The following is a 25320-nucleotide window of genomic DNA, read 5'->3' on the forward strand; positions in this document are numbered from 1 at the left end:
ATCCCAGTGTCTAACTCTGTGTCAGCACCTAGGAGGAGATTAATAAATGTTTGTTGAATGAGAAGAGACTGGAATTGGAGGAAGGGAAGGAGAGGGGAGGATATGGAGCTTTCCTTATTGAGAAGAGGAACCTGGAGAGAATTGGGAGGAATTCCTGATTATAAGGGGCTTGGCGCTTGACTCCACCTGTGAAAGGGTTCACCTGTGAGAGCTTATTATAAAAGCAGATGATGGGGGCTGGGCTTGGAGGATGCTAGGATCTCTGTCACGGAGTCAACCAGAGGGGACTTCTGCTTTTCTTAGTGTGCTGCTCCTTCAGATCACTGGCAATGAGCTGCCTAAGCCATGCAAACTGAACCCCTCAGTGCTGGCTCTTAGGTGGGAGAAGTCTGTGTGATGTGCCTCAGGATTGGGGTTTTGTAGCAGCTGTCCAAGAGTGTCAGCATTCATGTCTGCAGCTCAGTTTTAACGAATTTATAGGCTAATCTCACATCAAAATCTATGAAGATCTTGTATAGCCACAGGATAGAATATTATTCATCCATGAAAAAGGAATAAAGTACTGATTCATGCTACATCATGGATGAACCTTGAAAACATTATGCTAATAAAGGAAACCAGATACAAAAGGCCACCTCTTGTGTGATTTCATTGACCTGAAATGTCCAGAATAGGCAAATCCATAGACAGAAAGTAGATTAGTGGTTGCTGGGAGCTGGGGGGAAGGGAGAATGGGGAGTGATTGTTCATGGATCTGGAGTTTCTTTTGGGTGATGAATATGTTCTGGAATTATATAGTGGTGATGGTTGCGCAGCTTTGTGAATATACAAAGTACCACTGAATTGTACACTTAGAAAGAGTGAATTTAATGGTACGTGAATTATATCTCAATTGAAAAAAAATATGAAGAACAGTTAGGTAAGATGATTGTAGAAACAGCTGCCAATGTAAGCAATACCTCCAGAGGCACCACAGGAAATTCCAAGGTAGCACTGCCCTGCTGTACATTTGGAGGATCTAAAATCCAACCTCCAATCAGAAATCGAAAACGCAGAGCCGAAACAAGAGCTGAGCAGATTGGTGAAGCAATGATGTCCTTGTGAGGATTAATTCAAGAGCAGGCTGTATGCCCTCACATTTGGATGAGGTGTAGGCACAGCTTCAGGCTCCCCCCAAAAAGTTTTTCCCCATCAGTGACAAGATATAAGAGCCAAAGAGCTATTAACACCACTAGGAAACCTTGCCCACTGAGGCTGCTACTGGAAAGCCCACAGACACCGCTCACGGAAGAAGAGAATCAAAGACTCCTACCCCCAACAGAGAAAAACAAAATACAGCACGGCCAAAGAGATTTCTCTTTATACTCAAGGTTCTTTTTTTTTTTAATTTTTAAAAGATTTTTATTGAAATATAATAAACTTGCAGCAAAATGCATATACGGTAAGTATACATGAAGTTCTTCTGCTTATCTTGGGAGTTGAAATTGACCTCTGTCAGTTTTTATTGCATCACAATGCCTGGACGAGACTTATTTAACGTAAATCAAAAAATTACTTTCTTTGACAGTGATTCATTCAGACATGTGTAATAGCTACAGGCTGGCTGTGACGGAACAGCGTGGGCTCTTTCCCTTGCAACTTTCTCTCTGGAGGGTGGAAGGCAGCAGCCCTGGTTTGAAGGTTGGCACAGAGCCCATCAGTGGCCAATGATGGGGCATACTTCCAGGGTCTGGGGTCTCAGGGACTCTGGGCTGCCTCCACAAGTCACAGTGAAGCAAGATGTCTCAGTGAGGCTTCCTGATAACGCACCCTGACCTGACTCTGTAAGGAACGAACAGTAGGATCTGGAGTAATCGCAGAGGAGTAGCCATTAACTGAGCACAGCACATACACTTTTGACTGAAAAGAGAGGCGTAGCTCATTACTCCTATTCCAGCTACTTTGAATTTGTTGGCCAAATTAGGATCCATATTTTTGGGTAAGACTTTAAGAAAACAGCTTGTCTTCTTAAACAACAGTGCCGCACTCCTGGGACTAAAAATAGACAGAGTGTCCAATAGTTCCTGGCTGTCTACAGGCTCATGTTCTATAGAAGTTTTAGCTCTGAATGTATTTTGGCTTGGTAATATTAGTTTATTTCCAGGTCATCATTTATGATTCCAGTTTTAATATGCACATCCAATAGAAACTTTGACAATTGTCATCCTGGACATACATGACATTGTACTGAATTCTTCTGTATTTAAGGACGTTTCAGAGCAAAGTAGTAAGAATGCTAATGAATCGTATATCTCCTGCTTTGTGCCGTCCCTCTTAGCCAGTGCTTCTTGTAGATCTTAGTCATAATAAGTAATAGGTAATCCCAATAATGTGACAAATGATTTTACTAATTATGAGAAAGAGGCATCCTTATTTCTCAGCACGCTGTCATGCTCATCATGTGCTATTAATCGTAAGTCTAGTTTCTACAGAAAAAAATGCAGTTGCCCAGGTCCCACTCCCAAATCAGGAAATTAGTACCTCTAAGAATGGGGCCGTGGAATTTGCATTTTCTGAAGCTTCCTGGGTGATCCTGCTGCACATCCAGGGCTGAGAACTACTGAGATGGTTGTGAGGAGAGACAGGTTAAGCTAAGGAGTCTGTGGGAGTCCAGTCCCGAGACCACAGAACCTCAGACGGGCCTCAGAGGTTGGGGGAGGAGTTGGGGGCAGGGAGGCAATGGTGCCTGGAAGACATGGGCAGCCCCAGGTTCCTAGGTATGAGCAGAGGGGAGAGCAGGGAGGTTTCACACAAGGGTGCTCCTTTTATCCTAAGCTAGTTGCAGTCCCCATGACAACCCTTTGCCTCTCCTCTTGCAGCCGAGACAGCTGGAGGGCTGAGGGCTGCGGGCTGGCTGCGATCAGAGAAGGGGGTCTGAGGCGAGGGTGGGGGGGTGGGGGATGGTCGCACACAGAAGGGCACGAGAGGGGAACTGCTGGGTCCTCAGGATGGTGAGCCCCGGAGGGTAGAGACCTATCTGCTCTCAACGGGGGAAGAGTGCCTTCCTCAGGCTGCCCTCTCCTCCTCAAGCCTGTGCTCTGACCTCTGATGTTCTGCTCATGCAGAGCAACCTGGGGCACCGCCTCAAAAGACTGACCCTGCTACCCTTTCCCTAGAGCCAGCCGCAGCTGGAGGCAGCCTGCCCCCAGCTCCCCAAGGACACTGTCCCTTGGGAAAGGCCCAGAGAGCACCCCCTGCCATCCTCGCACTTGAGCCCAGACCCAGGACCTTCCCAGGTAGGGCCAGAGCACAGCCAGCACTGACCGGTGGGTTAGGGCAAAACCGGAAGCAGAAGCTGGGTGTCTACAAGAAAATGCCTTCATTTACTGCCTGACCCATCGAGTGCAAATGTCTCCCCTCTGTTGCTCTGTGAGGTAAATGGGGTGGGATCATATTTTAGAAATATTAATCTACCCTCTCCCCACTGGGCAGCTAGACCTGCAGTGTCCGTTGCCACCGGGGACAGGTGAGACAGCAGAAGCCCAGTCTTGGCTTTGGGATTTCAAAAGCCTGACCTCCAAGTGGGTGGCAAGAACTCAGGACACATACAGTGGATTTGGAAGATATGATGGGTTAGAGAAAAAGGCCCTCTCTTTCCCCACTGGGTAAAGATTCCATAGGCTGGTGGCAGTTGGGGGAGTGAAGATAGTGTAGACATTTCTGGGGTCCCTGAGGAGAGGGCTCTGAGAAGGGAGCTGTGTCTGAAGGCAGGGGGGAGTATGACAAATCCCCCAGATAGGTTTGGAGATGGTAAGGATAGAAGAGCCCTGGGCCCCATGTTTCCTGGGTACAGGCTGGGAAAATCCCAAGGTGCAGAGTAGGACAGGCTACTTGCTGTCCATCTCAGCAGACAGGACAGCCCCACAGAGCTTCCTGAGGCCCGGAGGGGTGCAGGCCAGGAGCTAGAATAACCTCATGCCTCCAGAGCAGGCAGGCCCAAGGAGGCTTCGTGGTAGGGAGTGAGGGAGCTCCTAGCAGAGGTCATGCCCACCGATGACCAACCAAGTGACAATTGGATGGGAGCGGGGGTGTTTTAGCAGGTGCTGGCAAGGATGGATGATGCTGACTGAGGAACAGTCTTATGCTACCTCAAGCTGCCCCCCTCCCCGAAACTTAACCCTAGGAAAAGGTGGGAGGGGACCTCAAATTGACTGAGATTAATTTCTACGACCTGGTGAAATGGGGTTCATAATAGAAATTATATTCAACGTTAGAAAACTAAAGTTACATTTCTTGCAGATTAGAGTTTGTGAACTGAGTGGTACCTACGATGAAACTAATTCACATTTTCTTTACAGTTTTGTTATAAATAAAAGATGAAAAAGAAATTTCGGTGGAATAACACTCTATGCGCAAATGAACTGCCCTTGTGGTGTTCATCAATGACAGATTGTCCTTCGTGTCTTTGAATTCAGCAAGCACAGGGATCTTGCCACAAGTTCAGGTCAAATGACTGTAGCGTTTTCTGAGTGGAACTTATAAAATCCAAGTTTGTGGGTCGTTCGTTTTGTTTTCTCGATCGTGCGTCCTCAGTGATCCAAATACAGGGCCATCCCTGGGGACTGAGAACGCTGTTTGCTGGTGAGAGCTGAGGACGAGAATGGAGGGGGACCCCACTCCAACAGGCAGCTCTACAGATAACTGCCGCTCCGTAGTGACCCCCAGCAGCCCTGAAATGACAATGCCGGGAGAGTAGCAGGGCAGTGGCAAAGTTGTGGGGGACCACTAAGGTGGTTCCCAGGGGGGAAGAACAGCTGGGACTCCCAGGAGCTGGGGGCATGACCGACAGGCAGTCCAGAAGCTGAGGAATCCAGATCCCCTGGCTAACCCACGGGCTGAAGGCTCATCGCCCCACTGGGCCTGGTCACAACCCAGGTGGGGGGAAAGCGATGTGGGTGGGCGTGGAGCAGTCGGCCCTGGGGTAATGCCAGTGCCTCTGGCTCAGGGATCTCCAGGCTGACTCAGCTGTTCTTAATTTCATCATCCCATGGTGCACTGGGCATTCCCAAGGGCTTCTGGGAGTATGGGCAGGGCAAGGGCAGTGAGGGAGGGCTGGAGAAGCCTGTGAGGAGGAGAGAAGGGAAGACGGTGACTCAGTGGAGAGTGGAGGTTGCGTTTCCAATAGGGGAACCTCAGTCTTGCCATCCACTGCCACATGGGTGGAATCTGTGTCCCCACCCTTCTGCAAACCTCTAGCAAATGTGCTACCAGGAAAGAGTCTGAGATCACGTCAAATTTACCAAAATGAGTACTTAGATAGAAATTTCCTCCTTTCAGCCATAGTTCTTACTGAGCATGGGAATTCCATTCAACAAAGGTTTATTAACTTACTTCCTTCCAGTGGAATTCCGAGCAGGCGAGAGGCAGGTCAGTCTCCCCAGAGCACTTAAGTCACATCACTGCCCTTCCCTTCACCCCAGCCCCTGTCCACCCCTCTTATGATGGCTTCCATGACTTCAGCTGAGAATGGGACAGAGCGGTGGCCCCACAGTGAATCCTGACACTTGTAGTTTTCACGGGACTGCTCAGCTGTGTGCTGGGCCCCTCTCATTCTCAGGGGGCCCCAACCCGAGATCTGGGAGCCCAGAAAGACTGAGGGGCTGGTGCTGAGGCCAATGGCCCAGGGCAGAGCCTACCTGAACCAGAGCCGAACCAGCAGATGGGGGTGGGGGAAGATGAAGGCCGAGTTCCCCGGCCCCCTCCATTGGCTTCCGGGTGTGGAAAGTGGGCTGGGAGTGAGGACTCAGATATTCTCAGGCACCGAGGGCATCGATGCCAGCAGGGCTGAGCACCAGTGCCTGAAGGATGTCGGAGAGGGACACCACACCCAGGAGGTGCTGGGTCTCGTCCACCAGCACCAGCCGGTGTACCTGTAGGTACACAGAGGGACAGTGAGGGCACGGCTATGGCAGCCAACGAGCCAAGAATCAGAGGCAACAATGTGACATAACCAGGGGAGCAAGAAAGTGTCTCCAAGAAACCAGCTGGGGTGGCTCTGACCACTCTGGGGCGATCTGCTGGCTGTGGCCCTCCGCACGAGGGCGCCATGGACAGGACCAGTTGCAGACCAGTGTGGACGCCAAGAGCTTGGCCATGAAATGGGAGGACAGGGCGGATGCCCGATGTACAGGGATAGCTGCAGTTGCTCGTGGGAAGGACTGGGCCATACGTGTTGGGAGCGTGCATGAAGGAGCGTGGGTACCTGCTCCCGGGCAATCCGGTCGATGACTTCCCCCAGGCTCTCGTGGGGCTGGCAGGAAAGGACTCCCTCCAGACACACTGTCCTCTGCCTCAGTGCCTCTCCCACACTCATGTCCAGGTGGTTGTAGGTTTGCTGGGCAGCCAGGTGCTGGGGCAGGGAGGGAAGTACCGCTCTTAGTCCTCACTGCCCCCCCACCCCTTACCCCCCGGCTCCAGCCCTGCAGATAACACCCCCTATACAGCTGTAAAGGCCCCCCTGGTCCACAGAAACACCCTCCCCCCATGGATCCTCACACTCGCAGCCTCCCTGCGGCACCCTCGCTCCCCTCCCTTCCCCACAGACACTTACAATCACATCGAAGCGGGAGTAGAGGCCCACGACCCGTCCTGCAGTGGTGGGGGTGGTAGTGAGAGAAAGATGGGGAAGAGGTTCAGATCAGAAGCAGGATGCTGTGCAAGGGCCGGGGGCAGGTTTTGGGATGAACTCCTTGACCTCCCCCACCCCTGCCCCAGGCTACTGGCTTTGTAATGAGGCATCAGGCTGAGGCCACCTGAACCCATGCATCAATCTTAGCATCACAGAGAGAGAGAGAGCCCGATATCACGCCTCCTGATGCCACACGAGGAGTACACACCATCATCTTGGAAATATGCTAGCCTCAAATGTATAGCCTGAATCCGATCAAGCCTTGAGGTCTAATATCTGGTTTCCGGGCAACAGGAAGAGAGGAACAAGGGAAAAGCCACTTGTGAAGCAAACAGACAAATCTGGAGGTGAGACAGTCCGTAGGACAGCTGACCCAGCTTCCATCTCATCCATGTCATGAAAGTTAAGCGGGAGGGTAATGTTTTAGATTAAAAGAGACATAAGGGACAAAAGAAGCACAGGCAAAATATGGACATTAGGGCCGGCCCCGTGGCGTAGCGGTTAAGTGCGCGCGCTCCGCTGCTGGTGGCCTGGGTTCGGATCCCGGGCGCGCACCGACGCACCGCTTGTCAGGCCATGCTGTGGCGGCGTCCCACATAAAGTGGAGGAAGATGGGCACGGATGTTAGCCCAGGGCCAGTCGTCCTCACCAAAAAGAGGAGGATTGGCATGGATGTTAGCTCAGGGCTGATCTTCCTCACAAAAAAAAAAAAAAGGGCCTTAATTGATCCTAGTTTGAACAAGTCAACTGTTAAAAATGATATTCTTGGGGAAAAGTGGGGAAATGAGAATAAAGATTGGCTATCAGGTAATACTAACAAATTATTTATATTTTGTTAGGTGGTATAGGAAATATACTTATTTTAAGAGATGCAGACCGGAGTGTTAAGGGGTGAAATGACATGATGTATATAATTTACTTTAAATTACTTCAGGAAAAAAAAAAAAAAAGAACTGGTTATGGCAAAATGTTAACAGTAGTTAATCCAGGCAATGGGTGTGTGGAGATCATTATAGAGTTTTTTCCTACCATTTTCATTCATGTGAAGTTTTTCATAATCAAAAATAGATTAAAACACTTCTTGATCTCTAGCTTCATGGTGGCGATTTTAACTTTGGAATGGTTTACAACCATGGTTCAACCAAAGAAATGATGTTGTAGTCCCTCCCACCCTGTTTCAGAGCAAGAAATTGAGGTCCAGCTGGGTGCCATGGCCCATTTTAGGATGAATTAAAATTAAAAACCTCATCTGCTGTTTCCTCTCGCCATGCTCATTTTATTGCACACAGCCCTGTTAAGCCATCCTGTGAAGTCAGAGGATGGGTGTTATTAAGATCCCCCATTTCACAAATAGGGAAACTGAGGCACAGAGAGGCTATGTTGCTGGCCCAAAGCTCCAGGCAGGCAGACACTTCTGGCCCTGACTCCCCCCTCGGCCCCAAGCTAATGCCACACAGACCCCGGCTCCCCACCACCCCACCCCAGCCAGAGCCCCCGTCCTGGGTGCAAGTACCAGCTTCATTGACCACAGGCAGCGCAGACACCCGCCGGTCCACAAAGATGTCCAGCGCGGTCAGGATGGGCGCCGTTTCCAGCACCACGGCCAAGTCTCGGAACGTGCCGATGCCCAAATCTTGGATGGTGCGGGAGAGGAAGGAGGGTGGGGGCAGCAGGGTGCCCTGCTGGGTTGGAGACAGGTGGCATCAGGGTGGAGCGGCCGCCAGAGGGCTCCCAGCTGCTCCCTCCCCCACCCCTAGGGCCGAAGACTTCTCAGCCCTCAGGCTGCCCTTGGAGGCTGCGCCCAGGCTCACAAAGATGTGCAGGAACTTGAGCAGCCGCTTGTGTGTGAGGATGTGGAGCACGGCCCCTGAGACGGGGTCCAGGACCGGCAGGCGGTGGATCCGGTTCTTGATGAGGGTGTAGACGGCGTCGAACAGGCTGTGAAGGTGGGAGCAGTGAGCCTGGGGCAGTCTGGGGAGAGACACCCCCCACCCCAGCACCCTAGAAAGGAGGACGGGGTGCCAAGGCTGCCTGGTCTCCAAGGATGAGCTGGTGAGCTCAGAACTGAAGGGCTGGTCAAGGGGACTGTGCAGGGCAAGGAGGCTCAGGTGACCTGCTGGGCGCGCTTACCTGTCGTTGGGAGAGATGGAGACCAGCGGCTTGAAGCAGCCTTGAAGGTAGATCTCTGCAGGAAAAGCCGGGTCAGTCCAAGGGAGCTGGCCGCCCCGCCTCACCTGGCAGCCCCCAGCCTGTGGGCTCCCTCTCACCCTTCCCCTGCTCCCTCCAGAAAACCCCCATGCTCACCCACACACCCTCAGCCCATTTCCAGGTCCCCTCTGCCCGCTCACCCCTCCAGGTCTCAATCTTATGTTCTTCAATCTCATAGATCTGGACCTAGAGACATCGACAGGACTCCAGAAATCAGACGTGAGCCCCTCGGGCACCAAGCTCCCCGAACTCCCCTCTGCCCCAGCGGAGATGGGTGCCCCCGGGACTCCCAGTCCAGTTCTCACCAGGGGGGACCTGTAATAGCGATGCAGCACCAGGATGAAGTCTGTGATGGTCAGCATCCCTGCGGGGTTGGGAGGGGAGGTACAGGGGGTCAGCCTGGGGTCCGTGGTGGGAGGCAGGTTGAGGAGTCAGACCCTGCAGTCCCAGTTCTGAGACAACGGTGGGAATGGTGGGAATTGTGGAAAGAGGAGAAGGGCTGCCCCTCCCACACTTGAGAAATGGGGTTCTCCCTTGTACACTTCCCATGTAACTCCTCTCCTTCTCCCCTTTCCCACTCTCCTAATTTCTTCCTCTCCCTTTCCTCTTTTCCTACCTAGCACCTATGACATGGGACCATGGGGTAGCAGAGCTGGAGGGGTCGGCTGGTCACAACTCTTCACAGATGGGGTCTCCCAGGTGGCCACCCCAAGACCAGGTTCAAACATTCCCCCACACTGGCCCCTGACTGGCTCAGCCAAGGGTCTGCTGAGCCTGTGGTGCATTCGAGCTCAGCCCCAGAACTGCCTCACAAGGTCCCTCCTTTCCTTTCCCCTCCTCACCCACAAAAGTCTGCTTCTTGCTGTCCCACAGAGGTGCTGCCCGGACGCCGTTGGCCACCAGCGCAAAGAAGGCCTTCTTGATCTGAGGGCCGGGGAGAACAGTCGAGGGTGAGTTTCTCACTGCGCTTCAGTGGTACCCTGTCCCACGTGCCTGCCTTTCTCACGTCATGGCACCCCCTAGACGTGATCCTTGTCACCCACATTTGCTACCCTGATGACTCCTCCAGCAGGCACACCAAGGTGTGGGAAACTAACTCAGTATTTCCACCCTGAAGTCATATGTGTGTGGACACACACAGAATAGTTTTTGCTAATCTAAGTACTAGAGGTATTTTTAACTACATTTTTGTTGTTGTTAGTGCCATAGAGTCCATTCCAACTCCTCGCGGCCCTGTGTCCAGCAGAGTGAACCCTGTCCAGTCTTTCTGCATCATCCTCTCACCTTCTGGCACTCTATCAGACAATGCTCCGCTGCTATTCACAGGGCTTTCATGGCCAATTTCTTTCGGAAGCGAGTGGCCAGGTCCTCCTTCCTACTCTGTCTAGTCTGGAAGCTCCGCTGAAACCTATCCACCATGAGTGACCCTGCTGGTATTTGAAATCCTGGTGGCATAGCTTTCAGCATCACAGCAACACGCAGCCACCACAGGACGACAACCAACAGACAGACGGGTGGTGTGGTTCCCTGACCAGAAATGAACTCGGGCCGCGGTGGGGAGAGCACCGAATCTTAACCACTAGACCACTGGGGCTGGTAATGATTTATGTAATATTTACAAAACGTTTTTCTCTAAATAAGTTTCACATTGACTCATTTTAGCTTCATCCTAAGCAATACTATCTATAGGTGCTGCTTGTATTTTTCTAATACATATTAAAATAAATACAAAGCTCCAAAAAGAAATATATCTGTTCATATACCACTACAATCAAATTGTGCCCCGTGGACGATACATACGCCATGCTTTGGGCAACACCGCTCTGATATACACGATGGTAAGAATGGAATCAGGCGTTTCGTAGCTCAGCCCAACGGAAGAGCAGGGACCAGAACGCATCCTGTTTTTCTGTTACCGGCAGTCCCCTGCTCCTTGTCCTAAGTCACCCTGCCAGATCTTCCACGTACTTCAGGACTTTGCAAAGTGCTCCCATTTATCCTGGGTTGTCCCAGGAGTCCTCTGAAACTTGTAGGGCAAGGTGGGCATTCCTATCCCCATATTAGAGATGAGAAAGGTAAAGTAACCAACTCAAGATCCTACAGAGATAAGTGGCAGAGCTGCCATGACAATTTTGGGGAGGAGAGAGTAGAAGCTCTCCCCGCACTGGTCTCCATGACTCTAAGAAGGAGTCCTGGAAGGGATCTTGCAGGGGGCCTGGCCTGGCAGGGTGTCCTTGAGGATGTGACACAGGCTGCAGTGCCATCAGGATGGAGGTGGGGCGAGTGGTGGCCTCACCTGCAGCATGGTGTCAAAGATGACCAGCTTGGAGCTGGTTGCCATGGCATCGTAGCAGGTGTGCTCCTGCATGAAGTGCATGTAGACCTGGGCCCCTGGCTTCCGCAGCTCATCGTCCCAGCCCAGCCTGGGTAACAGGTCCTTCGGGGATGGGCACCGGGCAGGCCTCTCTTCCACCAGGCCGAGCTCACACCCCCAGGCTGCTGTGGCTGAGAACTCTATGCCCAGATCCAGATCATCTGTGCTCGAGCCAACGGCTGAGGCTGCATAGTCAGGGGGAAGGATGTCCCTCTCTGTTGGTGGAGTGTCCACTCTGGCCAAGGGAGCAGCTTGGGCCAAGGGTGTGGCCTTGGGGAATGTGGCCTCCAGCCCGGTGGATTCAGCAGCTGGCTTGGATTGTGGACCTGTTTGGGGGAGAGGACAGTAACTCCATCTTCCAAAACACTCTCTCATCTACTGTCTCAGTTCATCCTCACAGTGGCCTTGGGTAACCTGGATGCTGGGGCCCCCATTTTGCAGGTGAGTCTCAGAGAGTCACACCAGATAGCGGCTCTGTCCCATCTTTCTGAGTTGGCTGTGTTGAGCCCCTGGCTCTACAAAGCAGTTGACCTCTCCCAGATGGGGAGACTGAGCCCAAACCCACAAGATGAGGGTTGGGTCCACCTCTGTGTATGGAGGGATCCCTGGCCCCAGGCTCCGGGACTTCCCACTGCCTCTGCTCCCATCTCCCCAGAACTGGTCTTGGTCTTACCTTCCCCCGGGCTTGGCAGCTCCCCCGCCTCCACAGCCTCTTGCTTTGTCCGTCTTGAGGCCTCAGTACCCTGTTTCCCAGGATTTCTTTCTGAGCTGGTGGTCATGGCTGGTGATGGCCATGAAATGCTGTCTTCTTGCTCTAGGAAGCTCATCTCTGGAAGGGGGAATGGGGCCCATTTGGTTAATAAGGAGTAACACAACAAAATCAATTAAAATGTTATTAATAATAATACTTAACATTTGCAAGCTTCCAAAGGTTCTTTTCTCCAATGCATTTCTCATTCAAACCTCATAGTGATCTTACAAGGAAGGCATTACTATTATCTCTAATTTATTAATGAGGGACCTGAGATCAGAGAGGTTAAGCAATTTGCCACAAATCACACAGCTAGTAAGTGATAAATTCAGGGCTGGGTCCAAGTCTTCAGACTCTAGATCCCCCCTCTCTTCTTCCGAGAGAGGAAGGAGGAGGTGAGGGAACGGAGGAAGAAGAAACAAAGAGGAACAAAGACGGAGAAGGAGAGGAAGACAAAAGGCTGGTTAGTGGAGTCGGGGAGGAAGGGGGCCCAGAGAGGTGGGGGACAAAGGAAGTGGGAGAAGAGCTGGGCCCATGAGGAGGGGGCAGCCCCACCTACCCTGATGCTCAGGTCCCCCAAGGCTGCTCCAGGATGGGGCCTGTAGGGAGAAGAATGTCTGAGGGAGTGGGGACAATGTCCTCTGTTCCCAAACCACAGGTCCTTCCTTTCCCACCACATGAACACACACACACACACAAACACACCCATACATGTATACACATACACCCCATAAACACACACACACCCATACACACACTCCACAAACACATACTCATACACACACCCCACAAACACACACACACCATAAACACACACACATGTAAACACCCCCCCCACAAACACACATAAACACACACATCCATACACAAACACTTATACACACTCAGAAACACACATATTCAACCCTTACCAGACACACACAGAACCGCATACACTCACTCACTTAAAGAATATACACACACGGACACCCACATGTTCATAAGCACAGAGAAAATCCAGACCAAACACACACACGCGCGCGCACACGCATGCATTCACACGGTGAGGGGTGCTCTCAGTCCTCTGGCCTCAGCCGCCCAGCTCCGGCCCCCTGGGACCCCTGTACCCCGCATAGTGCATGCTCCAGCTCTGGCTCCATGCAGCCAACAGGATCAACGGAGAGCAAGTGTGGGACACGGTGGCTGGGCAGCACTATTCTGGGCCCGGCCCCTGGCACTCTGCCCTCCCCAGATCGGTTTCGCTCTGATTGGGTGTCAGACGGCGGGAAGGAGGGTCCAGCCACTCAGCTGCTCCAGACCAGCAGCCTGGGGGCGGGGTGGGGTGGGAAGGGGCGCACCTGGCATCTCCATGCCCGGTCCTGGACTGCCTCCTGGGTCTCCCAGGACAAGCGAGAAGGCCTTTGCTGTGGGGGAGGCGGCTTGGAGCATGGCGAGGGCACTGGGGCGGGAGGAGGGGGCTCTCAGGGTCCTGAGTTCCCCCCCGAGGGCCTCTCATCTTTGTCAGGCGCCAGAGGGGGCAAAATGGAGGCAGACTGACCTCAACTTTCTTCCCTGTACAAACTTCAGTGGTGGGTGGTGCTGCAGTTAGAAAGGGCGAGTTGCAGCCAGCTAGGAGGGTGGGGATAAGGGGTTTGTGGGTGGTCCCGGGAGAGTGGCCAGTGTGTGTCCAGATGTCCCCATTTGAGTCCCAGGAGACCGTCCCTCTCTCTGCTGGAGGCGTTGGAGGGGGATGGTTTGGGCGGGTGGGGAGCTGCGAGGATCACCTTAGAGGTGTGCTCGAGGGCTTGGGGCCTGCGATTGTCCACGGGGGAGACACACCTGTTTCTACCTGTGGTTTGGAGGTTGGGCCAGGTGTGCAGGAGCCCCAGTTCCCCCATCCTGCACTCTGTGCTGTCCCTGTATCTCCTCGTGCCAACAGGATCCCTGCCCGGCTCTGGCGGCTGCTCCCGCCCCCCCTCCTTGGCATTCCTGGGGCCTGAGTCAATGTCCAAATCAGGAATGCTGCTGACCCAGCTGCTCCAGCTCCCTCTCTCTGCCCCTCCCGTCCTCCCCTCCTTCCAGCCTCTTCCATCCCAGGCTCTGGCCCTGGAGCAGCCACTCAGTAATGAATTACGGGATTTCTTGCTGAATTTATTGAACGTATTTCCCACCATTCCTCAAAGCCCTTGTCCTGCCTCTGGGGAGCGTGGAGGAGGACAGAGCAGGGAAGGGACTTAGCTTTTCCACGTGTGTCTTGGATAGCATGGGGGTGAATGCAGCCCTCCTTCCACAGCGTCCCTGTGGCCTGTTCCTGCCTGGTCCCGGATGATGGAACTTCTAAGGCACAGCTAATAGGACACCTCAAATGGTGGAAAGATCAAGTGGACCATGCCTGGAGATATGCGGTGCATCAGACCTGGAAAGTCCCCACCCCCTTATGTTCTGGGCCACCTTCACAGCCAAGCCAGACACAGAACAGGCTCAGCTCACACGACTGCCTTCTCCTGCGATACTCCACTCTCCCCTCCACCTCAGACATGCTCCATCTACAAGGACAGTAGCAGGGGCTCCTCTTCAACAGAGTCTTCCCTGGGGGCTGGCCCCGTGGTGTAGTGGTTAAGTTCGACTTGCTCTGCTTCGGCAGCGCAGGTTCGAGGGTTCAGATCCTACGCCACTCATCAGCCGTGCTGTGGTGGCGACCCACATACAAAATAGAGGAAGGTTGGCACAGATGTTAGCTCAGGGCAAATCTTCCTCAAGCAAAAAAAGAGGAAGATTGGCAACAGATGTTAGCTCAGGGCCACTCTTCCTCAGTAAAAAAAAAGAAAAAGTCTTCCCTGATCGTATCCCCCTCACTGCACCATTCTCCTTGTAGAGCATGTGCTGTGTGCATGTCTCAGTGTACGCTGGGCTGGCATTTACATAACAATTCACGTGTCAATATCTTTTGTCTCTAAGTAAAACAGCAGGCACCCTGATGACCAAAATATGTTGGCTGGATATGATGGACAGCCTGTTTTGGGGTCAGATGGACCTGATTAAATTCATGCTCTGTGGTTTGCTTGCCATATGACCTTGGAAAGCGTTGCTTGTTTTCTCTGAGCCTGTTTCCACGAACGTAAAATGAGGATAAAAACATTCTGCGCCAGAGACTGCCAGTTGCCTCCCGGTATCTATTTTTCTCTTCTTCCTTGAATCGCTTGGATTTTAGCTGGAATGGCTGCCTATAATAAAGACTTAGATTCCCAATCTTCCTTACAGCTAAATATGACCTTGTGACTAAATTTGGCCATTACAATGTTAGGGGAAGTGATGTGAACAACTTTCAGGTCAGACCTTAAAAGAAAGAGGCATGAGTTCCCCTCTTCCTTTTTCTTTTCTGCTGTCTGGAATGCTAATGTGATGGCAGGAGCTAGAGCAGCTATCTTTTTTTTTTTATATTTTTTTTGCTGAGGAAGATTCACCCTGAGCTAACATCTGTGCCAATCTTCCTTTATTTTGTATGTGGGTCGCCACCACAGCATGGCTGCTGACAAGTGGTGTAGGTCTGCGCCTGTGAACCGAACCCAGGCTGTCAAAGTGGAGCATGCTGAATTTAACTATGCCATGGGGCTGGCCCCTAGAGCAGCTACCTTGTACTCAAGATGAAAGATGCTTGTTGAGAGTTTTGGAGGCACCCTACCAGGTTTAGACTATCTACAGACTATTATATGAGAGAGAAATAAACTTTCTGGTTTAAGTCGTTCTTAAATTGGGTTTTTGTTACAGCAACCAAACACATATCCTAACTAATGCAGAATTTGGTATCGGGAAGTGGCACTTTTTTAAAAGCTTAAAACAAGTGGTATTGGTTCAGAGACGGAACAGCAGGTAGCAAAGAAAAATATTGCATGCAGGTAAGCTGGTGACTATTGCTTTGTTATAGCAAAACAAACGGCATGTCTGGCATCTATGATGCCTTGAGAGGTGATCATATGCTAACAGAGCCTGTAACTCACAGAAATTGAATGGAAACACTCAGACCATTGGTGCGTATTGCCTGCTGCTTACTGCTACTAGCAAAGTCCTACAAGCGAGATGCACGCAGGCTGGTTTTGAGAGGTGGTTTGGAAGACACAGCCGTAGCAAGGACTGTGCCTGTGGTCCCAAAACTTTCTCAAGCGCACCCTGTTTAGAGACAGTGGGAGCCGGCCCAGTGGGCAGAATAAGGGAGTTCCCTTCACAGCCAAGCATATTTTTTCAGATGGCCTCAAGACAGGCACAGAATTTGGAGAGAGACTAGAAAGTTCACCAAGTCCAGAGTATTCAAGCGTAAAAATTATGTCAAATGAGTCCATTGGCTGTGGTTACTCAAATATGGAACCAATTAGAAGCCTTCTAAGATTTCGAGGGTGTTGTGTTGGCAAAGAAACCATACACCTGGTCTGCACAGCCTGGCTTGAGCCCCCAGTTATCCCCAACACCCCAAATCTGCACTAGCAGGAAGAGGGCTGTGCAAGTCGTAAGGTCTGCAAGAAGAAGGGACATGGTCTCCAGTGCAGCCCCAGAGGATAATGGGTGAGGAATAACTTCCCAGGAGTCCACGCCAGAGGCCACATAGGAGAGCAGAAAGGGCAGATCCTCCCAGAGAGCAGAACCAGGGGCGGCCAGATGCGTTGCCCAAGAACTCACTCCACTTGGGGGGAAGCAGCTTTGCAATTTGCAAAACTGTTAAGATCCCGTGACCGCCGGGGGATTGCCGTGCTTTCCTGTTCCCAGTGGATGTTTTAATTGAGTTTATTCATCCTGTTCCTCCTCCACTGGTGTCTACGGGGAGTGGAAGGGCCCCATTTCCTGCCTTTCGGTTTATAGTCACTAGACCATGAGGACCCCCTCCATACCCAGTTCCACAGAGATCCTGGGCTCTGAGCTGTGCTGTGTCTGGATGGGACCCTGCCTTGCCTCCCTTCGAGGGATGCTGAATGTGTTCTTTGTGAGGGGTGGCCAGCCGGTGGGCTCTGGCAGAGCGGTGTCTATTCTCTCCTTCTTCTTCCTCTACTAGTAAATCCCCACAATTTTAGCTAAGTGTAAGATTATATTTCCCAGCTTCCTTTGCAGCTAGCACTGCCATGTGACTCAGCTTGGCCAATGGGATCTGAGCAGCAACATTATATGCAACCTTAAAGGAAGATTTTCCCCTTCTTACTGATTGGAATTATGATAAGATGGCAGGAGCTGGAGCAGCCATTGGAACCCAAGGGTGGGAGATGCAGGTTGAAAATGATAGAATCTTCCCCACTCCCATACTGGCCTGGCTACCTCTGGACTGTTATGTTATAAAGAGAAATAAACTTCTATCTTGTTTAAGCCGTTGACAAATCGACCCTCTGCTACAGCAGCCAAGCCTCTCTCTAACTAATGCATTTACATTGCAGGATGGGGGCAGGGTTAGAAATTACAAATGTATATAATGATGCAGTGCTTAATATCTACCAGACCCTGCGAAACACGGTGTGAGCAGTATGCCATGTAATCCCTCACAACTCTAGTGGTAAATACTGTTATTAGTATAATTTTACAGATGAGAAAAATCGAGGCACAGAGAGATTTAGTAACTTGAGGAAAATCTCAAAGCTGGTGTGATGGAGCCGAGGGTCTAATCCAGTGCTTACGGACTCCCACACCACACTCTTAACCACCCAGCTTAATGTAAGTAAGGCACAGGCCTGGCATGTGAAACATGCTCCGTAAGTGGTTACTATAATTGTTAGCTCGGCACCTGCTTCCAGGCCCCCTAGATCTCCAGCTACAAGGCTCTGAAAGCTCTGATTCCTCAGTAGCCATCTCAAGGCCACAACAAGGGTGGGATGGAGGAGGCTTCCAGCTGCGGGCAGACACCAGCGCTGCTCAACCCTAAGGTCTTTGTGATTTGGTGGTTGTAAAGCAGAAGCTCTCTGCGCTGCCCCTGCTCCTTGCCTCACAGAGCCCCACACCTGCTCTTGCGGCCAGCCCGGCCCTACTCATCCTCTTTGGCAGGACGAATCAGTGGAAAGTACTGGCTTTGGTTGGGAAATAGATACTCCTTGGGTGTTGGATTTTAGTCTCCGGTTATGGTGTCATATTTCTTGAAACCCTACTTCTTGGCTCACTCTCAAAACTGGGTGTAATAGGGACACTGCACCCTGACCCTAGGGTGAATTTGGCTGTTATCTCTGGATAGCTGATTTGTCTGGGACATGGGATCAGGATCCTGTTTAAGTGTTATTTTTATATCAGAGAAAGAAAAACAGCTTGAGGAAGCCAAGGGAGAAGACCCATTACTGACAAATCACAAATGGGGTCCCCTGGAGCAGAGTGGCTGTGAGGCTGTGAGAGCAGCCTTCACGTCAATCACCCAGACATCCAGCTCCCATCCTATCTGTGCGGCTGAGACCGAGCAGCATCTACGCCAGTGTCCCGAGGACCTGGACAGAACCAGCACCATGTTAATGCAATCTAGTCTGCCCCACAGGCCCCATTACCGAGCCTTTTTCTGGGAGCTGCTGGAGACTGAAGTGGCCAGATGGCGTTCTTGTGTACGCAGTATCCATTTTACCCCTCTTTTGGCAAACCCCTAAATTTTCCTTCAAGGAACCACAATTCCTCCAATCTCAGAGCATATGGTTTTCAGAGAGGCTTGACTGTGGGTTCCAGGAACTACACCTCCGAGTCAGACTTAGTCAATCAGAACATCAAATTCCCTTGGCCACAGAGAAGAGGGCATTAACCAGATTAGTCCAATGGCGTGAATCCTGGGATTTTTGCTGGGGCTCTTTCCCATTGAATTTGGAGCTGTGAGAATGCAAGTATGGAGTTTCCTCTACCATGCAGAGTGGAGCTAGCTGCCTGAGAATGAGAACAGAGGGCAAAAGAACTATAATATGATGAGAAAGACCAGATCCTCCTGACAATCACTGAGCCCCTGGATCAAACTCTACCTAAAGACCCACCACTGCATTTTTCAGTTACTTTAACCAACAGAATCTTTTTAAAAAAAATTATTTGATTGAGGTCATATTGGTTTGTAACATTATGTAATTTCAGGTGTACATTATTATATCAGTTTCTGTATAGACTGCATCATGCTCACCACCAATAGTCTAGTTTTTGTTCGTCACCATACGTATGTGCCCCTTTACCCCTTTTGCCCTCCCCTCTCACCCCCTTCCCCTTTGGTAACCACTGATCTGTTCTTTTACCCATGTTTGTTTATCTTCCACATATGACTGAAATCATACAGTATTTGTCTTTCTCTGTCTGGCTTATTTCACTTAACATAATACCCTCAAGGTCCATCCATGTTGTTGCAAATGGGATGATTTTGTTTTTTTTTTTTATGGCTGAGTAGTATTCCATTGTATATATACCACATCTTCTTTATCCATTCATCAGTTGATGGGCACTTGGGTTGCTTCCACCTCTTGGCTACAGTGAATAATGTTGCAATGAACATAGGGGTGCATAAGCATCTTTGGATTGTTGGTTTCAGGTTCTTTGGATAGATACCCACTGGTGGGATAGCTGGATCGTATGTATTTCTATTTTTAATTTTTTGAGAAATCTCCATACTGTTTTCATAGTGGTTGCACCAGTTTGCATTCCCACCAGCAGTGTACGAGGATTCCCTTTTCTCCACATCCTCTCCAACACTTGTTATTTTTTTGAACTGCATTAACTTTTTTTTTGAGGAAGAGTGGCCCTGAGCTAACATCTGTTGCCAATCTTCCTCCTTTTTTTCCCTTTTCTTTTTTCTCCTCAAATCCCCAGTAGATAGTTGTATGTCATAGTTGTTCGTCTAGTTGCTCTATGTGGGATGCTGCATCAGCATGGCTTGATGAGTGTGGCACGTAGGTCCACATCCAGGATCCGAAGCTGTGAACCCCAGCCTGCCAAAGCGGAGTGCACGAACTTAACTGCTACACCGCTGGGCCAGCCCCCAAACTTTGTTATTTTTTGTCTGTTAATTACAGCCATTCTGACAGGTGTGAGGTGATATCTCATTGTAGTTTTGATTTGCATTTGCCTAATAATTAGTGATGTTGAACACCTTTTCATGTGCCCATTGGCCATCTGTATATCTTCTTTGGAAAAATGTCTGTTCATATTCTCTGCCCATTTTTTGATCGGGTTGTTTGTCTTTTTGTCGTCGAGTTGTGTGAGTTCTTTATATATTTTGGAAATTAACCCATTGTGGGATATATGATTTGCAAATATTTTCTCCCAGTTTAACCAGAGAATCTTTTTGTTTAATGCAGTTCGAATTGAGTCTTCTGTTACCTGCAGCTGAAAGAGTTCTGACATCAGAGTTAACAAAGAAACAAGACCTAGACACCTTCAAAGGCTTCTGGGGTGAAATGCAGTCACTGCGCTTTCCCAAGAAAAAGTGCACTTTTGAAAAAGCAATTAGAGTAAATCAACAGGGTATAAAGGTACTTGGAGAAAATACAGTAAAAGAAGAATTGGAATGGGACAAAGTTAATGAAGGAAGGCTTCGTAGAGAAGGTGAGTTTGGATATACAAATAATAATCATGACAACAGCAACTAATTACTACTTACCCTATGTTCTGGGCATTGGGTTAGGCAGTTTCCATACATGGTGGGATAATACTTCGAAATAGTAACCAAGTTGAGGGGTACTTCCTTCTACCCTATAGCCGCTTTCTCACTCAAGCTTGGATTTTCCTTTTTACTGCCTCGGGCAAGAAACGAGACAGTGCAAAGAAGAGCATATTCTGGCTTTTGAGCTTCAAAAGGGAGGTCTTTTGGAAGGAAAGAGAATACCTTTGGCTTAAACAAAAGATTTGGGAGTTTTGACAGGCTAGGTCATTCAGAAAACATATTCCACTAAAAACCACTAAAAATGCTGCATAAAATATAAAGAGCATCTTCTTAAAAGCATTGAAAAGGCAAGATAGTAACGACTTACTAGGCCCAACTGAAAGGAAAATGGGCACACAGTGAAGTTAGTGAGTTGAAAGAAAGCAGCTTTGCTCTAGGGCATCTTCCAATTCTGGCAAGAGCCATGTGGGGTGATGGGGGCCCAGGACCCACACAAGGTTGGAGTCTGATAGGAGATCCCATCTATAGAAAGCTGGGATCTCACAGAACCGCACCCTCAGAGTAAGTGTAATCCAGAAGCAAGTTAGCTTTTACACAGATTTACAGTCAAGGTTTTCCTCATCTGCATGGTTCAGAGAGCGCCAACCCTGAACTTGGCTGAAGATGGTCCTAAATCAGTAATGACCCCAGATGTCTGGCAGAAGCAAACACAGATGTTCTCTGGAGAAAGTTACCTCTTTCAAAGCCATAAATTATCTCAACAATATCCAGCACATAGTTGAAAACAATTAGATATGCAAGGAAACTAGAAATTGTAAGAGTCAGCAGAAAAGACAGATAGCAGGAACAAACCCATAAAAACTTCAGAAACCGGAATGATCAGACACTTTACATATAACAAATGCTTATTATGCTCATGAAATATGAGACAAGTTTGAAAAAGCATGGAGAGCAAATAAAAAACCATAAAAAGCAGCATAACAGATTTTTTAAAAAAGCAAACAGAACTTCTAGAAATGCAAAATACATAAGTGAAAGTTAAAACTTAATAAACGAATTCAACAACAGATTAAACACAGCTGAAGAGAAAACCGAATGTTAGTTCAGAAGAAGTCGCCCAGAGTGTAACACAGAAAGTTAAAAAAACATGTAAAATACACATGAAAGAGTAAAAGACATAGAGGTTAGAGTGGAATCGTCTAAAACATATTTAAATAGAGTCTCAGGAGAGTAGAGACAGAATGGGGTAGAAGCACTATTTGAAGAGATCGTTGATATTTTCTGGAACGGATCAATAATAACAATCCCTAAATTCGAGAAACCTAAGAACCCCCAGGAGGATAAAAGAAAGAAACCCACACATAGAAACATCACGGTGAGAAGTGCAGAAAACCAAAGACAAAGTGAAAAAATTTGAAAGCAACTGGGAAAAAAAAGAGATTACTTTCAAAGAAATGACAGTCTAATAGCTGACTGGTCGATAGAAAATGGAAACCCAGAAGACAGTAGACTATCTTCAGTGTGCTGAAAAAAGTAGCTTCCAACTTATTAGGTTATACGAAGAGAAAATTTACAAAGAAGATAAAAATGTATTTTATGACAAACGAAAACAAAACATTCATCACCTTAGTAACAGAAATTTCTAGAGAATATGCTTCAGAAAGCAAGAAAGTGATCCTACATAGTGGATCTGAGATCTAAGAAGGTACAAACAGCAAGGAAAGTGGCAAAAATGTAGATAAATCTAAATGAATCATAACTGCAAAAAAACCTTCAAGAATTATAATGTCCTGTGGGGTTAGAATTAAAATACTGCCAACCATAACATACAAACCAGGGGTGGTGAAAAATGGAGAATTTAAAGTATTTGAAAACCCTTGTATTAGCTGGGAAGAGGAAAAGGTTTTGATTAACTTTAGATTTTGGCATGTTAATCGTGCATGCTGTAATATCTAGGAAAAGCACTAAAAGAACAGAAACAGAGCTAGTAATAAAAGAAAGACGAAATGAGAGAAAAAGAAACAACAGAACAGGTGGAGAAAATAGCACAAAAGATTTAGGAGAATAAATATGAATTAGAGTGAGACTTCCCCAGCCCCAAGAGGAGAGAAAACTCTCTTGGTTTGCCAGGAAGAGAAGAGCCAGTTGGGAAGCAAGAGTGAGCAGACGTGGGTCCTTGAGGAAGGAGAGCCCTGCCCCCTCCCGCTGACCGGTTCATGGGATCCGAGAGCAGAGGCAGTCTGTGCCTCACTCCCTGGATAGAACCCAGTGTAGAAAGGGTTACTTGGTGTATGTGCGGAGATAGACCCTTAGGTTACGTCAGAGTTCCCCCAGGCCCAGCAAGGTAAGGGAGAAGCAGAATGATCCTAGCACCCAAGAGCAATGCAGGAGGAAAATCATATGACGTTTCCTTTGACCTAGCATAGCACCCACGCTGCAAGAACGTTTATTGTGTGCCCAAGCGTGGGACAGATGTGGGGAGAGAGAGCTGATGGGAATGAGGAACAGCACAATGGCAACCTGTATGGTGCATCAACCAAGGACCAGATGGTTTGATGGATGCTTCCATGGATGCCAGTGTGGACAGATGATAACCGAGGACCAAATACCTACTCTCACGCCCCAAACTCAGCCTTACATAAGTACCGGGGAACTTAGACACAACCCCAGGAGAGTTGAGGAGCGCCTGAATCAACCAAGATTAAATTTTTCAGAGGGCAGGCTGTATAGTCAGGATGATTTCAGGCACGAGTAATAGAAATCAATTCAAACTGGTTTAAACAAGATGAAGAGTGATTGGTTCACTTACCAGGGCATCCAGGGGCAAGATGGGATTCCAGTTGATTGAATCCAGTGGCTCCGATATATTTTCCCTTGACTCTCTTAGCTGTGATCTCCTCAGGGGCCAGCTTCAAGCACTAAGGTGGCAGTAGTAGTCCTGGGCCCCTTATCGATGCCCAACAACATCCAGAAGAAAAGAGACCCATCTTTCCCTGTCCTTTCTTCTAAGAAAGAGAAACATCTTCCAAAAGCGTTGGGCAAATTTCTCCCTAACTGAGCCACGTGCCATTCCACAACCAATCCCCATCACTGGGAGAATACAGGCTTGACTTCGACTCCTCAGGGCTCATCTTTGACTGAGGGCAACTCTCCCAACTGCATGGCTACTGCAAAGTAAGGAGGAATGGGATGGACACTGTAGAACAACCACAACTACAGTCCACCCCTTTATTGCCCAATATTCACACACACCCTCTGTGCTATGTTACACACAATCTCAGAAATGCCTGTGCCATTTTATTAAAATGCACACACACCCTTCTAAAAAAGTACCACCCAAACTTCATCCAATCACGTATCCAGTGGCAAACCCAGGATCTCTGGGAGACTGGCAGGTCATCAAGTCAGTTACGGGCACCTGGGTTGAAAAGCAATCAGGTAGGGGAATGAGGTAGTTGTTTCTTGTTACTTGAGCTTGGAACACGCTGAGCCTCAGTGTCCTTATGTATTAAATGAGAATAATAATGTCTGCTCTGCAGGTTGTGATGCTGATTTAAAATAAAATGAATAATGACAAAAATAAACCAATATGAGCTGTGCGTATTCATACCTCACCTGCTGATCATAGCAAACGTGTTGCCTTTGCAGCTGATCTGCTGGAATCCTGGAGCTCAAAGTGACAGCCCTTTGATTAGCAAAAAGACCTGTTCTTTTCCCCTGGGACAACCCCCCCTCCTCCCAGTTCCTCCTCGGAGTTGGAGTATATTCCACACATAGTCCCACTGCAGTCCCACTGCCCTGCTGCCCTCCGCATCTGCTTCTTCAGATCTTCAGATCAGCTATTTCAGGAGGGGTGCCCCCGGTCGGGCTGCTGGCCCCTGCTAATACCCTTCATTCCCTTCTATCACAGCCTTCTCCTTCCCAGAGTCTCAGGGTGGGGAGTGGGGACTGGATTATGTGTGGTCCAGGGCAGCCTCACTTCCCACCTGGATTCACAGCATCCTCCAACATCCCAGCCCGGCTGCCCAGTCCAGTCTCCTCTACCAGATTTCTTTCACGCACAGTAACTTTGCTGCAGGGGACCATTAGCACCCCCCCCCTCTCTTTCTCTCCCTCCCTCTCCCAGTCTACCTTCTTCAGGAAATCCCAGTTCACCAGCTGCAGATGTTTAAATGCCAATAACAGGCCAAGTTCAAGTTTTCTCCTACGGAGCCCCTGGGTAGCATGCAAACTCGAGTGGACATCTGTCCTAAGAAGTCCTAGTTCCCCGAGAGGCCTCAGAGGACCTTTGAGAAGAGTCTGGGACACAACAGAGCTCTTGCTCTGCCCAGCCAGGAGAAGTTGCCACACTGGCTGTGTGACTTTCAGGGGATCACTTACTTTCCTTGAGCCTTGATTTCCACATCCCTAAAATAGCTAAAGCAGTGCTGAGGGGAAAATTTACAGCCTTAAATACTTATGTTAGGAAAGGGAGAAGGAGGAAGACGGGAAAGATATATTTTTTAGTGATATAGAAAGATAGCCAGGACACATTGTTAAATGGAAAAAGCAAGATGCTACCTTTTGTACAAGAGAGGAGGACTAGAATATTCATTTATATTTCTTGATTCTGCACAGAGAAACACCGGCAGGACACATGAAATGGTAAAAGTGGTTACCTGTAGGATTTCACAGAAGTGGGGCTGGGGGACGGAGAGATAAGAGAGTGGGTAGATGTGAACAAGATGGAAGTCAGATTTCATGCATATTTTGTTATATTGTCC

General features: G+C 49.2%; 1 protein-coding gene across 6 annotated transcripts; it reads right to left on the minus strand.

Annotated features, from left to right (window-relative positions):
- Nucleotides 1-1356: 1356 nt before the first annotated feature.
- Nucleotides 1357-13187, minus strand: PRKAG3 (protein kinase AMP-activated non-catalytic subunit gamma 3). Of its 6 annotated transcripts, none has more exons than XR_009217054.1 (13): nt 13107-13187; nt 12560-12599; nt 11923-12078; nt 11172-11575; nt 9718-9799; nt 9181-9239; nt 9016-9061; nt 8798-8852; nt 8479-8605; nt 8181-8349; nt 6590-6627; nt 5676-6388; nt 1357-4709 (listed from the first exon to the last, which is right to left on the minus strand). XR_009217054.1 is itself a non-coding variant. In XM_058533018.1 (13 exons), the coding sequence occupies exons 1-13, from the start codon at nt 13137-13139 to the stop codon at nt 5793-5795; spliced, it is 1470 nt and encodes a 489-aa protein (XP_058389001.1). In that variant the 5' UTR covers nt 13140-13186; the 3' UTR covers nt 1358-5792. The 6 variants fall into 6 exon arrangements, 4 of the variants coding, with proteins under 4 accessions (XP_058388998.1, XP_058389001.1, XP_058389000.1 ...); XR_009217053.1 differs by having other exon boundaries at nt 1357-5101; XM_058533018.1 differs by having other exon boundaries at nt 1358-5909; nt 6242-6388; nt 8181-8346; nt 13107-13186.
- Between the last annotated feature and the right edge of the window lie 12133 nt (nt 13188-25320).

Source organism: Diceros bicornis, chromosome 37, assembly GCF_020826845.1.
Source record: "Diceros bicornis minor isolate mBicDic1 chromosome 37, mDicBic1.mat.cur, whole genome shotgun sequence".
Taxonomy (NCBI): Eukaryota; Metazoa; Chordata; class Mammalia; order Perissodactyla; family Rhinocerotidae; genus Diceros; species Diceros bicornis.